Consider the following 18,506-nt stretch of genomic DNA (forward strand, 5'->3'; position numbering starts at 1 on the left):
ACATGCTCTATAATAGACTGTATTATTTTTTATTCATATGTGAATAATGCTGTATAATAAACTGTATTTATATTATTCACTTGTGAATAATATGTGAATAATGCCCTATAATAGACTGTATCTATATTATTCACAGGTGAATAATGATGCTGTAAAATAAACTGTATTTATATTATTCACATGTGAATAATGCTGTAAAATAGACTGTATTTATATTTTATATATATATTATATTATATATTATATATATATATTTTATATATTTCACATGTGAATAATGCTGTATAATATACTGTATTAATATTATTCACATGTGAATAATGCTTTATAATAGACTGTATTTATATTATTCACAGGTGAATAATGATGCTGTATAATAGACTGTATTTATATTTTTCACATGTGAATAATGCTGTATAATTGACTGTATTTATATATTTCACATGTGAATAAAGCTGTATCATTGACTGTATTTATATTATTCACATGTAAACAATTCTGTGTAATAGACTGTATTTATATTATTCTCATGTAATAATGCTGTATAATAGACTGTATTTATATTATTTACATGTGAATAATGCTGTTTTTTTTGTTGTTGTTTTTTTTCCCCCCTTGGCCTCAGTCTGCACCCCCACTCCAGGGCCTAGGCTAAGACCGATTTTTCAATTTTATTTTAATATTCTATTTTTTTCTCCCCCCACCCCCTGTTTACCTGTATGTCATCTTTTTTGTAAGGGGCGCTGGAAGCCGGCAGACCCGTCAGCGATCCTGTTCTGTCTCCCTGTAATGTTTGTCTGATCTTGAATGGGATTGTGCTGAAAATTGTAATTTTCCTGAAGGAACTCTCCTGACGGAATAAATAAAGTACTATCTAATCTAATCTGTATAATAGACTGTATTTATATTATTCACAGGTGAATAATGATGATGTATAATAGACTGTATTTATATTATTCACATGTGAATAATGCTGTATAATAGACTGTATTATTATTATTTACATGTGAATAATGCTGTATAATAGACTGTATTTATATTATTCACAGGTGAATAATGATGATGTATAATAGACTGTATTTATATTATTCACATGTGAATAATGCTGTATAATAGACTGTATTTATATTATTCACATGTAAATAATTTTGTATAATAGACTGTATTTATATTATTCACATGTGAATAATGCTGTATAATAGACTGTATTTATATTATTCACATGTAAATAATTTTGTGTAATAGACTGTATTTATATTTTTCACATGTGAATAATGCTGTATAATAGACTGTATTAATTTTATTCACATGTGAATAATGCTGTATAATAGACTGTATTAATATTAGTCACATGTGAATAATGCTGTATAATAGACTGTATTTATATTATTCACAGGTGAATAATGCTGTATAATAGACTGTATAAATATTATAATAGACTGTTTTTATATTATTCACATGTGAAAAATACCTAAATGTTTGTTTATTGTGAGCGAACTGTGGTGGTGAATTTCCCCCAGGGATCAATAAATTACTTTCTATTCTATTCTATTATATCCTGTTGTAAAACATTTTTGTAAAATAGACAATAAACACATATGAGTTGGTCGTCACACTTACTATATCTCACCACCAGACGGCGCTGTCCCTCAAATTCTGGTATGAGAATTTGCAGAGTCACAGCTCACCTACATAGTCATCTCTTTTTTTTTTTTTAGCTTCAAATAGTAAATATTCAACCCCTGTTTCCAGTGTTAGGGGAAAACTATAGTTTGTTAATAGCGCCCCCTACGGTGGGCGCCGTCAAGTATCATGGGTGGGGTGAGAGGAAGGTGTTTCCGTCTATCCATTTTCTACTGCTTGTCCCTCTCGTATTTCTTTATTACTATTGGTATTAGTACAGGAATGCACATTCCAATGAACCGTTTGATTTTTCTCTCAATTCTTAAAGTTCCAAAAAGTCCATTGTGGAGGGAGGTGTGGCCAGCGCTGCCTGCAGGAGCACAGGTATCCACTTCTGTCTATGGTGCTGAGGGCAGAGCGCCATCAGAAGGAGGCGTGGCAAGTGCCGACGGCGAGACACAGCTGAACAGATCTCCCAGGTGGGACGATTTATCTAATCATCTGTTGTCTTTAACAGTAAGCGGCTGGGAACAGGAGAGAAGGAGGATACTGAGGACTGAAAAATCACTTCCTGTTGGAGGAAAAAACTTTGTTATAACATATGCTTATTAAAACCTTGTTAAAACCTGCATGCTTGGCTCCTGTGCCGTGTCTGACAGTGGGACTGCGAGGACGCAACTTCCACATCCATAATTTCCTGGGATTCTCAGGATTTTTGTTGTTGTTATTGTTTCAAATTACAGGGCAATTTTTCCAAACTTTCACATTTCACTACCGATTCAAACCATTCTCAAAGTGCTAGCATACTTATACAAATGTACAAACATGCCAACATGGTAGCTTTTATAGCTAGTTGCATCGATATAGGTCTGTTAACTGTTAGCATGATCATTTTAGCATGCTAACTTTTTTATTTTTGTATTTTTAGCAAATTTTGCATGTAGCCTATACATCTCACAATAACATATTTTGTTACTTGACCAATTTTTTTTTTTTGGCAAACTGCGCAGGTATATGCTTCAAAAGTCATATATTTTGGTATTTGACTCATGTTAACTTTTAGCATGCTAACTATTTTTTTTTATTTCAGCAAATGTTTGCATGTTGCCGATAGACCACAGAGTCACATGTTTTGTTACTTGCCACATGTTAATAGCATGTTGGCTTTGTTTTTATTTTAGCAAATTGCGTAGGTCTATGCCTAAAAATCACATATTTTGGCACCTGTTAACTATTAGCATGCTAACTTTTCCTCTTTTTTTTTAGCAAATTTTGCATGTAGCCTATACATCTCAGACTCACATATTGTGTCACTTCATCCATGCTAAATGCATGTGAGCTTTTCTTATTTATTTTTAATTTTTTGCGAACTGCACAGGTATATGCCTCAAAAGTCATGTATATTGGTATTTGACTCATGTTAATTGTTAGCATGCTAATATATATATAGATTTTTTTTAGCAAATTTTGCATTTAGCCTATAAATCTTACAATCACATATTTTGTTACTTGACACATGTTAATAGCATGCTGGCTTATTTTTTTTTTTTTTTTTTTAGTTAACTGCATAGGCATATAACTCAAAAGTTATATATAAATTGGTATTTGGCTCAAGTTAACAGTTAGCATGCTAACTTTTTTTAATAGCAAATTTTACATGTATCCTATCGACCGCAGAGTCACATATTTTGTTTCTTGACACATGTTTATAACATGTTAGCTTTTTTTTTTAATAGCAAATTGCATACTTGACAACTGTTAGCTATTACAATGCTAACATGCTAATATTAGCATGCTAACTTTTTTTCCCCATGTAATACAGTATATACACTACAGACTCACACATTTTGTTACCCTGACCCAGCATGTTTTCTTGGTTGTTTGATTTTTAGTTAACTGCGTCAGTAAACGCATCAAGAGTCATATATGTTTGTACTTGACGCAGGCTAATGTAAACGGATATCTTTTTTTTTTTTTTAACTCGTCTCAGAGATATGCATCTAAGTGTTAGAATTTTTACTACTTGGCACTATGTGCTTGCAAGGCAACTGTTAGCCTTGTTTTTAATGGATACTTAGACCATACCACGCTACTGTATTTTAATGTTGGTCCTCATGGTGATACTTGGAGAGCCAAATTTTTTCCAAGGTGCTGAAGTGAATTATATTTATATAGCGCTTTTCCCTAGTGAAACTCATTATCTAAGTTACATTCAAACCATCAGAGGTTTGGTTCGGGCATCTGGTCAGGATGCCACCCGAACGCCTCCCTAAGGAGGTGTTTAGGGCACGTCCAACCGGTAGGAGGCCACGGGGAAGACCCAGGACACGTTGGGAAGACTATGTCTCCCGGCTGGCCTGGGAACGCTTCGGGATCCCCCGGGAAGAGCTGGACGAAGTGGCTGGGGAGAGGGAAGTCTGGGCTTCTCTGCTTAGGCTGCTGCCCCCGTAGCCTTCAATCAATCAATCAGAGATTATTTATGTAGCCCTAAATCACGAGTGTCTCAAAGGGCTGCACAAGCCGCAACGACATCCTGAGCTCAGATCCCACAGCAGGGAAACAAAAAACTAAACCCAATGGGACCTTGGACATGTGCAATGGATGCCGAGTGGATCTTCAAATATTCAAATTTCCTTTCACTGGAACTCAGGGGCCAAGCCCGACTCCTGGTAAAAAAAACAACCCCACACCATAATTCCTCCTCCACCAAATTTCACACTCGGCCCGTTCTCCTGGCAACCTCCAAACCCAGAATCATCTCTCTCGATATTTCTCCAAACATTTGCCCAGCTCTGATCTGTCTGTATCTTATGAATATGATGCAGAAGAGGGTCTGTCAGATATTCTATAGGAGCAGATTGTGACTTTAAGTGGTTCTGCTCTTATCAAATCAAACGTGTGCAAACCCAGAGACGCTTGACCTATGTCTTCTGACAATGCAGGCAAACCCAGGACATGGACGTGAGGGCAGAAGAGGATTGGAATTGTGATTATTATGGTCTTGATGTAAGCATGAGGGCCTTCGAAACATGTCGCAGGAAATTATATGAATCACTTCGATAGTGCCTCCCCATGAATATAAATGTGATTTGTATTTTTCAAGGGGAATTTTACTGACCTCTGGTGGATTTTTCAATTCTTAGACATAAGAGCAAAACAGGCATTTTACCGCCATCTGCTGCTCGTATCGTTCCATGACACACTTCCACATGTTCCACACTTACTACACCGCAGTTAGGAGAAATATGTCATTTTATGTTGAAATTAACTTGATTCATTTGTACCGTATTTTTCGGACTATAAGGCGCACTTAAAATCTTTTCATTTTCTCAAAAATCAGTGTACGGATTCATTCTGGTTGTGCTTACCAACCTCGAATAATTTTATTTGGTACATGGTGTGATAATAAGTGTAGATGGCAGTCACACCTCAGAGGTGTGTGTATAAAGACCCTAAAATAGAACCTCGCACCAACCTCGAAGCAATTTTATTTGGTACAAGGTGTAATGATAAGTGTGACCAGTAGATGGCAGTCACACATAAGAGATACGTGCAGACTGCAATGTGACTCCAATAAACAAAACCAAAACTTTAAATGTTGCATTGAGAATAAAGAATATCACACACGGCACTAAAAATTATGTCTAAATGTTTTATTACGACTTTGGTAAGCTATGAAACCACGCACCTTGATGGATTTTTCGTCGCATTGAGGCTACCGTAGTCGGACGTACTGTGCTTCAACATACGAGTATTATTATGGTGTGTGTATAAAGACCCTAAAATGGCCCCTCGCACCGACCTCGAAGTATTTTTATTTGGTACATGTTGTAATGATAAATTTGACCAGTAGAAGGCAGTCACACATAAGAGAGACGTGTAGACTGCAATATGACGCCAGTAAGCAAAACCAAAACTTTAAATGTTGCATTGAGAATAAAGAATATCACACACGGCACTAAAAATTATGTCTAAATGTTTTATTACGACTTTGGTAAGCTATGAAACCACGCACCTTGATGGATTTTTCGTCGCATTGAGGCTACCGTAGTCGGACGTACTGTGCTTCAACATACGGGTATTATTATGGTGTGTGTGTAAAGACCCTAAAATGGCCCCTCGCACCGACCTCGAAGTATTTTTATTTGGTACATGTTGTAATGATAAATGTGACCAGTAGAAGGCAGTCACACATAAGAGAGACGTGTAGACTGCAATATGACGCCAGTAAGCAAAACCAAAACTTTAAATGTTGCATTGAGAATAAAGAATATCTCACACGGCACTAAAAATTATGTCTAAATGTTTTATTACGACTTTGGTAAGCTATGAAACCACGCACCTTGATGGATTTTTCGTCGCATTGAGGCTACCGTAGTCGGACGTACTGTGCTTCAACATACGAGTATTATTATGGTGTGTGTATAAAGACCCTAAAATGGCCCCTCGCACCGACCTCGAAGTATTTTTATTTGGTACATGTTGTAATGATAAATGTGACCAGTAGAAGGCAGTCACACATAAGAGAGACGTGTAGACTGCAATATGACGCCAGTAAGCAAAACCAAAACTTTAAATGTTGCATTGAGAATAAAGAATATCTCACACGGCACTAAAAAATATGTGAAAATGTTTTATTACGACTTTGGTAAGCAATGAAACCACACACCTTGATGGATTTTTCGTCGCATTGAGGCTACCGTAGTCAGACGTACTGTACTTCAACATACGAGTACTACTATGGTGTATGTATAAAGACCCTAAAATGGCACCTCGCACCAACCTCAAAGCAATTTTATTTGGTACATGGTGTAATGATAAATGTGACCAGTAGATGGCAGTCACACATAAGAGATACGTGCAGACTGCAATGTGACTCCAGTAAACAAAACCAAAACTTTAAATGTTCCATTGAGGATAAAGAATATTACACATGGCGCTCAAAAATCTGTCAAAATGTTTTCCTACGACTTTGGTAAACTATGAAACCACACACCTTGATGGATTTCCGTCGCATTGCGGCTACCGTAGTCAGAGGTAATATTTACCCATATATAAAACCAAACTGTAATTCTACTCTGCTCCACTAGAAGGTGCTCACAATCCATGAGTGATGAAGCTGAGCACTCAGAATCCCCTCACTGTACATCAGCCTTTTTTATGCTGTGACCCTTATGCCAGATTCAGTTAACTTCCACACTAACACTTGTGTTTGTGTACCAACAAGACGTGTCAGACCCCTTGGCCTGTGCCACCACCCTTTTGCAGGGCTGAGTGTGAGTGGAGGGCACGGAAGGTGCATCAACATTGGCTGAAATGTGCACTTTTTTTTTTTAACGCCTGCAACCTCTAAATTTGCAGGCTACCCCACAACAGAATCAACCCAAGCAAATCGCGCCATGCATAGGTTCACTTTACACCCAAAGCGTGGTGCATTTGGAACCAAACTTCTAATACAACCGTAGTCTTTCTTTTTCACGGTTTTCACTCTTTTCTTTGTTTTGACACATCCTTCTGTTTTACTTTTTTTTTTTTCTTTAAAGGGGAACATTATTACAAATTCAAAAGGGTTAAAAACAATAAAAATCAGTTCCCAGTGGCTTGTTGTATTTTTTGAATTTTTTTTTCCAAAATTTACCGGTCTAGGAATATCCCTAAATAAAGCTTTAAAGTGCCTTATTTTCGCTAATCTTCGAAACCACTATCCATGTCCCTGTGACGTCATACAGGGCTGCCAATACAAACAACATGGCGGTTACCACAGCAAGATATAGCGACATTAGCTCGGATTCAGACTCGGATTTCAGCGGCTTAAGCGATTCAACAGATTACGCATGTATTGAAGCAGATGGTCGGAGTATGGAGGCAGATAGCGAAAACGAAATTGAAGAAGAAATTGAAGCTATTGACGCTATTCGCCCATAGCGTGGGTGTACCTAATGAAGTGGCCCATAGCATGGCTACCTTATTAGCATCGCCGGTAAAATGTGCGGACCAAACGATCAGGACTTTCGCAATCTTGTGACACTGGAGCAACTTAAATCCGTCGATTGGTAAGTGTTTGTTTCGCACTAAATGTGGGTATCTAGTTTTAAATGTACATACAGCTGGCGTAAATAGCATGTTAGCATCGATTAGCGTAGCATGTTAGCATCGATTAGCTGGCAGTCATGTCGTGACCAAATATGTCTGATTAGCACATAAGTCAACAACATCAACAAAACTCACCTTTGTGATTTCATTGACTTTATCGTTGCAAATGCATCTGCAGGTTATCCATACATCTCTGTGCCATGTCTGTCTTAGCATCGCCGGTCAAATGTGAAGACACTTTGGTACATTCAATGGGGGTCTGGCGGCAGATTTCTTGCCAGCGGTGCAACTTGAATCCCTCCCTGTTAGTGTTGTTACACCCTCCGACAACACACCGACGAGGCATGATGTCTCCAAGATTCCAACAAAAATAGTCAAAAAAACGGAAAATAACAGAGATGAGATCCGGTGTTTGTAATGTGAAAATGAAAATGGCGGGTGTGTTACCTCGGTGACGTCACGTTCTGACGTCATCGCTAAAAGAGCGATAAACAGAAAGGCGTTTAATTTGCCAAAATTCACCAATTTAGAGTTCGGAAATCGGTTAAAAAAATACATGGGCTTTTTTCTGCAACATCAAGGTATATATTGACGCTTGCATAGGTCTGCTGATAATGTTCCCCTTTAAAAAAAACAAGGCAATTCACACACAAAGTGATCAAAGCGACTTCTCAGCAGAGGTAGAGAGTTGTTCATTTGCCTGCAGCGTGCCAATGCAAACATATGTGTACACATATTGTCAGCCCAGATGGCGACACCAACCCTGTCTTAGAAACAAAACAAAAATAAACAGATACATAAAAAAAAGAAAAACATTTATGCATGTAGCTGACCAACACGCCGGATTGTAGTCAGCTGGAGGCGAGTCTTAATGAAATTAAACAATGGATGTCCGCTAACTTTGTGACGTCTCGGTGACATTGTGGGGACGAGTTGTTCTCTCGTGGGTGCAGCGGAAGATGGAACACAGCGTGAGGGTAGGAATAAGAATTTATTTATATAATAAAACAAACTAAGAACAAAAACACTTGCACAAAGGCACTAACAAAAAACCCCAACAGAACTAGCTTGGGAGCTAGAAAGAACAAAGGGCGCTAGCGTGGAAGCTAGGGACATAAACAACCAAAATTGCATATAAGCTAACAAGTATACAAAAATAGATTTACCACAATGTTGGAAGAGCGGCGTCAGCTGTTGCGTGTAGCAAGCAAGAGTCCAAGACTGAATGTCAAACAGAGGCGGGCATATATAGGGAGATAAATAATCAAGGGCAGGTGCGCGTGATCAAAGCAGAGACAGGTGACACTAAATGGGTAACTATGACGACGGAAACAAAACCAGGAAGTGCCACAAAGAACTGAGGAAGACATATACCAGACAGAATGTGATCTCAGAACCAAAACCAAAATATGTCATGATCCAAGACGTGGATCATGACAAACGTTTTGCAACTCAACGCCGAAAAAACAGAAATGCTGATTATCGGTCCTGCTAGACACTGACCTCTATTTAATGATACAACTTTAACATTTGACAACCAAACAATTAAACAAGGCGACTCGGTAAAGAATCTGGGTATTATCTTCGACCCAACTCTCTCCTTTGAGTCACACATTAAAAGCGTTACTAAAACGGCCTTCTGTCATCTCCGTAATATCGCTAAAATTCGCTCCATTCTGTCCTCTAAAGACGCTGAGATCATTATCCATGCGTTTGTTACGCCTCGTCTCGATTACTGTAACGTATTATTTTCGGGTCTCCCCATGTCTAGCATTAAAAGATTACAGTTGGTACAAAATGTGGCTGCTAGACTTTTGACAAGAACAAGAAAGTTTGATCACATTACGCCTGTACTGTATATACCTTTATATACATATATACATACATATATACCTGTACTGGCTCACCTGCACTGGCTTCCTGTGCACTTAAGATGTGACTTTAAGGTTTTACTACTTAAGTACAACATACTACACGGTCTAGCTGCCGATTGTATTGTACCATATGTCCCGGCAAGAAATCTGCGTTCAAAGGACTCCGGCTTATTAGTGATTCCCAAAGCCCCAAAAAAGTCTGCGGGCTATAGAGCGTTTTCATTTCGGGCTCCAGTACTCTGGAATGCCCTCCCGGTAACAGTTCGAGATGCCACCTCAGTAGAAGCATTTAAGTCTCACCTTAAAACTCATTTGCATACTCTAGCCTTTAAATAGACTCCCTTTTTAGACCAGTTGATCTGCCGTTTCTTTTCTTTTTCTCCTATGTCCCACTCTCCCTTGTGGAGGGGGTCCGGTCCGATCCGGTGGCCATGGATGACGTACTGGCTGTCCAGAGTCGGGACCCAGGATGGACCGCTTACCTGTGTATCGGCTTGGGGAAGTCCCCGCGCTGCTGATCCGCCTCCGCTTGGGATGGTTTCCTGCTGGCTCCGCTGTGTTGGATCCGCTTTGGACTGGACTCTCGCGGCTGTGTTGGATCCACTATGGATTGAACTTTCACAGTATCATGTTAGACCCGCTCGACATCCATTGCTTTCGTCCTCTCCAAGGTTCTCATAGTCATCATTGTCACCGACGTCCCACTGGGTGTGAGTTTTCTTTGCCCTTATGTGGGCCTACCGAGGATGTTGTAGTGGTTTGTGTTGTGGTTTGTGCAGCCCTTTGAGACACTAGTGATTTAGGGCTGTATAAGTAAACATTGATTGATAGATTGATATATACAGTATATATATGTATGTATATATAGTCGCGATCAAAAGTTGACAAACACTTGTAAAGAACATAATGGCCAATAATTTCCACAACTCTTATTTTTTTGTGATAGAGTGATGGGAGCACATACTTGTTGGTCACAAAAAATATTCATAAAGTTTGTTTCTTTTCTGAATTTATTATGGATCTACTGAAAATGTGACCAAATCTTCTAGGTCATACAGGGATGTTAATATTTGGTTACATGTCCCTTGGCAAGTTTCACCACAAAAAGGCGCTTTTGGTAGCCATCCACAAGCTTCTGGTAAAAACTGTTGACCACTGCTCTTGACAAAATTGGTGCAGTTCAGCTAAATTTGTTGATTTTCTGACATGGCCTTGTTTCTTCAGCATTGTCTAGATCATGGGTGTCAAACTCTGGCCCGCGTGTAATTTAATTTGGCCCTTGAGGCAATATCAATTTAGCATTAGAGCTGGCCCGCCGGTGTTATACTGCGTCGGTGCTGCTGTAACACCGCATTCACCGCTAATACTCATATTTGCCAACCCTCCTAATTTTCCCGGTAGACTCCCGAAGTTCAGTGCCCCTCCCGAAAATCTCCTGGGGCAACCATTTTCCCGAATTTCTACCGATTTCCAACTGGACAACTATATTGGGGGTGTGCATTTAAGGCACTGCCTTTAGCGTTCTCTACAACCAAAGTGAATGCAAGGCATACTTGGTCAACAGCCATACAGGTCACACTGAGGGTGGCCGTATAAACCACTTTAGCACTGTTACAAATATGCGCCACACTGTGAACCCGCACCAAACAAGAATGACAAACACATTTCGGGTTTACATCCGCACCGTAACACAACAGAACAAATACCCAGAACCCCTTGCAGCACTAACGCTTCCGGAAAACTTCCAGCAAACTGACCAATAATCAACGTTTTATTCATGCATTTTCTCTTGCTACTTCAAGGCTTGAATGTTTGGTTCATTCATTATTGTTATTTTATTTTCAAATGTATTATTAGCCTGTGGAAAAAAAATTGATATTTACCTCAGAAGATTGCAAATAGAAAAAAAGGCATTACATTTTTATTTAAATTTTATTTGATATGCCATTGATATTTTTCTTAATTACTATTATTATTTGAAATGTCACTAAAGTTATATAAGCCTTGCTTGGTCAATATTTAATGCAAAACTTGTTTGGGTCCCCATTAAAAGGTTCATTTGTTCAACCTTGGCCCGCGGCTTTGTTCCGTTTTAAATTTTGGCCCACTCTGTATTTGAGTTTGACACCCCTGGTCTAGATAGATTAGATAGTACTTTATTCATTCCGTCAGGAGAGTTCCTTCAGGAAAATTAAAATTTTCAGCACAATCCCATTCAAGATCAGACAAACAGTACAGGAAGACAGAACAGCCTAAGCAGGGAAACCCAGACTTCCCTCTCCCCAGCCACTTCGTCTAGCTCTTTCCGGGGGATCCCGAGGCGTTCCCAGGCCAGCTGGGAGACATAGTCTTCCCAACGTGTCCTGGGTCTTCCCCGTGGCCTCCTACCGATTGGACGTGCCCTAAACACCTCCCTAGGGAGGCGTTCGGGTGGCATCCTGACCAGATACCCGAACCACCTCATCTGGCTCCTCTCGATGTGGAGGTGCAGTGGCTTTACTTTGAGCTCCCCCCGGCGGAGGAAACTCATTTGGGCCGCTTGTACCCGTGATCTTATCCTTTCGGTCATGACCCAAAGCTCATGACCATAGGTGAGGATGGGAACGTAGATCGACCGGTAAATTGAGAGCTTTGCCTTCCGGCTCAGCTCCTTCTTCACCACAACGGATCGGTACAACGTCCGCATTACTGAAGACGCCGCACCGATCCGCCTGTCGATCTCACGATCCACTCTTCCCTCACTCGTGAACAAGACTCCTAGGTACTTGAACTCCTCCACTTGGGGCAGGGTCTCCTCCAAGAAGCCAAATATTTTAAAATGTATATACGTAAGAGCCATTTAATATATTTTTTTTTAACACTGAACACAATAAACGTGTGCATTTTTTAAGTAAGACCAACATTTCTAGAGTATAATAGGTCTCTTATTCTATGTAATAACATTGTTATTCTGAAGCTAAATGTGGAGGGGGCGTGGCCTGCGGGCCTGCAGCGAAGCGGAGTGTTGCCAGGATCGGCCTTGAAATCAGCAACAGGTGCGTGGACGGCCCACTTGGGCCTCGTTATCTAATCCCCTGTTGCTCTGTTATAAGGAGCAGCCAGGAGGAGAGATGGGGTTGGGGCTGGAGCCAGAGTGCGAGCGAGAACGAAAGAGAAAAAGACAATTGCTGGTAAGCAACTGAGAGATTTATTGAAAAATAAAACAAAATTGTAACCTCGAAACAGGCTCTCATGTCGGTGCTTGGTGATCTGAAGAACCCCCAGGAGGGCAAGCCCCACACTAACCATTAACGGAACTTCTTGAACAAGTGCGGTAGAAAAACGGATGGATGGACTAAAAATGCATGAGAATGTTTTATAATTTGAATTTTATTTTTAACACTGTGATTACAAGTGGAATTATTGATGTCAGCTCAGATTTATGCGAGAGCTAGATGCAGTCATCAAAAGAGCCAAATCTGGCCCGCGAGCCATAAGTTCCCTACCCATGGTCTACATGTTTAAGTCAGGACTTAGGGAGGTCCATTCGAAAACCTTCACTCTATCCTGATTTAGCCGTTCCTTTACCACTCGTGACGTGTGTTTGGGGTCATTGTCCTGTTGGAACACCCAACTGCGCCCAAGACCCGACCTCCGGGCTGATGGTTTTAGGTTGTCCTGAAGAATTTGGAGGTAATCCTACTGGATTTACTCTCTGTAAATCACCAGTTCCATTGGCAGCAAAACATGACCTGGCTTCTGGCAAGCTTCTGGTTGAATTCTAAACCACTCCTCTTGACAAACTTGGTGCAGTTCAGCTAAATTTGTTGGTTTTCTGACATGAACTTGTTTCTTCAGCATTGTCCACATGTCAGGACTTTGGGAAGGCCTATCTAAAACCTTAAAAAAAAATTCTAATTCAACCCTTTTTGTTTGTCATCCTTTTAAGAGCCATGTCTTTTTGATTGACTGTCTTATCTTTGTCCATAGGACAAAAACAAGACAATTGGAGGAATGTCATGTGGTCAGATGACACAAAAATGTTGTTGTTTGGCTAAAATACCCAGCAATACCCTTTGAGTGCAATACATCCGACACTGACTGTTATTTATCTTGCTCTGTATATTGTACAGCATTTTGTATTTAGGGACCGATGTCCCTTTGAGACAGAGGACCCTATTGAATTTCTAGCGTTTTATTATTATTATTATTCTTAATTATTATTTTTATAAGCTTGATTGGCAACACTAAATGGTCCCTAGTGTGTGAATGTGAGTGTGAATGCTGTCTGTCTATCTGTGTTGGCCCTGCGATGAGGTGGCGACTTGTCTAGGGTGTACCCCACCTTCCACCCGATTGTAGCTGAGATGGCCCAAAAAGGGAATAAGCGGTAGAAAACGGATGGATGGATGGATTATTTTTATACCGCCGCCTCTTTGAGATGTAATTTGACCCCCTTTACATGCTTCAAAACGCATCCAATTTTGACACACACATCAGGACTGGCAAAAATTGCGATCTAATCGAAAAACCAAACCCCAAAACTCAAAATTGCGCCCTAGCCCCCCCCCTAGGAAGAAAACACTGACAAAACTGTCTCTAACTTCCAGTAGGATTGTCGTAGACACATGAAACAAAAACCTCTATGTAGGTCTCATTTAGACCTATATTTCATACACTGACACCCCCCGGGTAAAATCAACAGGAAGTTTGCAATTCCCACTTCAATACAAAAGTTGGCTAAAAAAAAATTCTCTTTTTTTCAAACATTATCTCCTCTGAGGGTGTTTGTCGTTTCGGCTTCAAATAAGCACAGAAGAGAGATTGAACCCGTCTGATTAAAAGTTGATGAAAACATTTTAAATTGTATAGTGTTTTGTAAATTGTACAGGTTTGCTTATAATTTTTAGTGGATAGTAGTCTGTTTATTTCAATTTTTATCTTTATTTTTTTCATTAACTATTGAGCAATTTTTTTTTTAATCCCATATTTGTTCCCACTACCACACCTTAAATTGGAGTCCTTAATTTCGTTATATGCAAATATAATGACAATAAAGTCCATTCTATTCTTCTATTCTATTCTAATATGTTTGGAGGAGAAAAGGTGAGGCTTTTAATCCCAGGTACACCACACCTACTGTCAAGCATGGTGGTAGTAGTATTATACTCTGGGACTGTTTTGCTGCCAATGAAGATAAGGAAACACAGGCTTTAGTGTGTATAAATTATCATATTTAATTTTATTTTTTGATCAACCATATCAGTTGTGAAGTACTCATGAACCAAGGCAAAAAAACATGCAATTAAGTGATCAAACTAATAGTTTTACATGCCTTTTTCCACACTATCAATGCAGGGAAGTGGGCTCCAGTTCTGTAGATGACGTCACACCCGTCTGGTGATAGCGTTCTAAGTACGGTTCATTATCTACCCATTTCTCAAGACTAATTAATTTGATGGGGAATGGGTGCCAGATACAACGAAAAAAAACGACATAAAGAGAAAATGGTAAGGACATTTCCATCATCTGGACGCTGTGGGTCCTTTACAGCACGGAGGACGTAATGGACTACCTGGACATCACGCCCGACTAAACATTAAAGTTCCTAAATGCCGGAGCGGCTCGTTGTGGCTCTTTTCCCGGCGGCAGCACCATTTCCTGTGACTGCTTGCACAGAGTGTGTGCAGAGGGAGACAAATACTCATGTGGACCTTTTTTTTCAGCTGGCTCGCTGCCAAAGCCAGCAAGGGAAGTTCAGACACTTTGTCCTCTGCTGCAAAACCATCTGACACCAATTACCCCACCTGTAAAGGAAGTCGAGCAGTAGTAGTCAATGGTGGCCTAAAAAAATGTTACTAAAGCAGCAACAAGAGAGTCCACACACTAAACCCAAACATCCCTTCAATTATTTCACTTAAAAGGCACAAAGGGCATTCATTCATTGTGTGGACACTTAGAGATTTACCAGTAGATTTGGTATTCGGTCCATTACTTGGCCCTATTACCTTCTCAATAGTGATGCAGCTGATAGTGTCTCTTTGGTAGCACTCATTGGATCCACCAATGCACAGTCAATAAACTGGAAAGTCCAAGGAGCTCCAAGCATGACCTCCAAAGTCCCCTCAAATCCAACAGGCCCATTCAGCAATAAGTTCCTAACTTTTCCTCTTATCTTTCTTCCTAAGTAATTCCCTAAGGGGACTCCATTCAATTTCATGACGTGTTCTTAAACGGCCAAATTAGAGATGTCCGATGATATCGGTGGTCCGATATTATCGGCCGATAAATGTTTTAAAATGTAATATCGGAAATGATCGGTATCGGTTTCAAAAAGTAAAATCTATGACTTTTTAAAGACGCCGCTGTACGGAGTGGCCTTTGCGTGCCGGCCCAATCACATAATATCTACGGCTTTTCACACACACAAGTGAATGCACACATACTTGGTCAACAGCCATACAGGTCACACTGAGGGTGGCTGTATAAACAACTTAACACTGTTACAAATATGCACCCCACTGTGAACCCACACCAAACAAGAAGGACAAACACATTTCAGTATAGAGGATTTTGTGTTGGACTATTTGCTGTGCTCAGTGCGCCCTGGCCTTTTTTCCCTGCCGACCACTAAGGAACCTGTTTTTGTTTGTTTATTCATGGTGTGCACTTCTGCCCCATCGCCTTTTGTTAGACTTTTTGGACTTATTAAATATTCCCCGTTTTTTAACTCAACCTTGCCTCCCTTCTCTGCCTCCTGGGGTCACCTCCTTGATCAGACTTTGTTGAAATGTAGCTTTACTAACCTGTTCTTAGCTGTGTGGCGTTCTGATGCAGTGATCAAATCTCCAAAGGCTCACAGATGAGAGTCATACAACCTGCAAAAGTAATTATTTGTAACCATAAAGGATTTTGTGTTGGACAGTTTGCTGTGCTCAGTGCACCATGGCCTTTTTTCCCTGCCGACCACTGAGGAACCTGTTTTTGTTTGTTTATTCATGGTGTGCACTTTTGCCCCATCGCCTTTTGTTAGACTTTTTGGACTTATTAAATATTCTCCGTTTTGTAACTCAACCTTGCCTCCCTTCTCTGCCTCCTGGGGTCACCTCCTTGATGAAACTTTGTTGAAATGTTGCTTTACTAACCTGTTCTTAGCTGTGTGGCGTTCTGATGCAGTGATCAAATCTCCAAAGGCTCACAGATGAGAGTCATACAACCTGCAAAAGTAATTATTTGTAACCATAAAGGATTTTGTGTTGGACAGTTTGCTGTGCTCAGTGCACCATGGCCTTTTTTCCCTGCCGACCACTGAGGAACCTGTTTTTGTTTGTTTATTCATGGTGTGCACTTCTGCCCCATCGCCTTTTGTTAGACTTTTTGGACTTATTAAATATTCTCCGTTTTGTAACTCAACCTTGCCTCCCTTCTCTGCCTCCTGGGGTCACCTCCTTGATCAGACTTTGTTGAAATGTAGCCTTATTAACCTGTTCTTAGCTGTGTGGCGTTCTGATGCAGTGATCCAATCTCCAAAAGCTCACAGATGAGAATCATACAACCTGCAAAAGTAATTATTTGTAACCCTAAAGGATTTTGTGTTGGACTATTTGCTGTGCTCAGTGCGCCCTGGCCTTTTTTCCCTGCCGACCACTAAGGAACCTGTTTTTGTTTGTTTATTCATGGTGTGCACTTCTGCCCCATCGCCTTTTGTTAGACTTTCTGGACTTATTAAATATTCCCCGTTTTGTAACTCAACCTTGCCTCCCTTCTCTGCATCCTGGGGTCACCTCCTTGATCAGACTTTGTTGAAATGTAGCCTTACTAACCTGTTCTTAGCTGCGTGGCGTTCTGATGCAGTGATCCAATCTCCAAAGGCTCACAGATGAGAGTCATACAACCTGCAAAAGTAATTATTTGTAACCCTAAAGGATTTTGTGTTGGACTATTTGCTGTGCTCAGTGCGCCTTGGCCTTTTTTCCCTGCCGACCACTAAGGAACCTGTTTTTGTTTGCTTATTCATGGTGTGCACTTCTGCCCCATCGCCTTTTGTTAGACTTTCTGGACTTATTAAATATTCCCGGTTTTGTAACTCAACCTTGCCTCCCTTCTCTGCATCCTGGGGTCACCTCCTTGATCAGACTTTGTTGAAATGTAGCCTTACTAACCTGTTCTTAGCTGGGTGGCGTTCTGATGCAGTGATCCAATCTCCAAAGGCTCACAGATGAGAGTCATACAACCTGCAAAAGTAATTATTTGTAACCCTAAAGGATTTTGTGTTGGACTATTTTCTGTGCTCAGTGCGCCCTGGCCTTTTTTCCCTGCCGACCACTAAGAAACCGGTTTTTGTTTGCTTATTCATGGTGTGCACTTCTGCCCCATCGCCTTTTGTTAGACTTTTTGGACTTGTTAAATATTCCCGGTTTTGTAACTCAACCTTGCCTCCCTTCTCTGCATCCTGGGGTCACCTCCTTGATCAGACTTTGTTGAAATGTAGCCTTACTAACCTGTTCTTAGCTGGGTGGCGTTCTGATGCAGTGATCCAATCTCCAAAGGCTCACAGATGAGAGTCATACAACCTGCAAAAGTAATTATTTGTAACCCTAAAGGATTTTGTGTTGGACTATTTTCTGTGCTCAGTGCGCCCTGGCCTTTTTTCCCTGCCGACCACTAAGGAACCTGTTTTTGTTTGCTTATTCATGGTGTGCACTTCTGCCCCATCGCCTTTTGTTAGACTTTTTGGACTTGTTAAATATTCCCGGTTTTGTAACTCAACCTTGCCTCCCTTCTCTGCATCCTGGGGTCACCTCCTTGATCAGACTTTGTTGAAATGTAGCCTTACTAACCTGTTCTTAGCTGGGTGGCGTTCTGATGCAGTGATCCAATCTCCAAAGGCTCACAGATGAGAGTCATACAACCTGCAAAAGTAATTATTTGTAACCC

The 18,506-nt window shown here is 40.4% G+C and overlaps 1 protein-coding gene across 1 annotated transcript in view; it reads left to right on the forward strand.

The window, feature by feature from the left end:
* LOC133545223 (uncharacterized) overlaps positions 1-15,165 on the forward strand; it is a 175,645-nt gene extending 160,480 nt beyond the window's left edge. Inside the window, exons 4-5 of the mRNA XM_061890618.1 lie at positions 1,952-2,102; positions 15,123-15,165. Of these exons, the coding sequence (XP_061746602.1) occupies positions 1,952-2,102; positions 15,123-15,165 (194 nt within the window). The remainder of the gene's footprint in view (positions 1-1,951; positions 2,103-15,122) is intronic.
* Positions 15,166-18,506: the final 3,341 nt, after the last annotated feature.

This window comes from Nerophis ophidion, linkage group LG28 (genome assembly GCF_033978795.1).
Source record: "Nerophis ophidion isolate RoL-2023_Sa linkage group LG28, RoL_Noph_v1.0, whole genome shotgun sequence".
Lineage (NCBI taxonomy): Eukaryota > Metazoa > Chordata > Actinopteri > Syngnathiformes > Syngnathidae > Nerophis > Nerophis ophidion.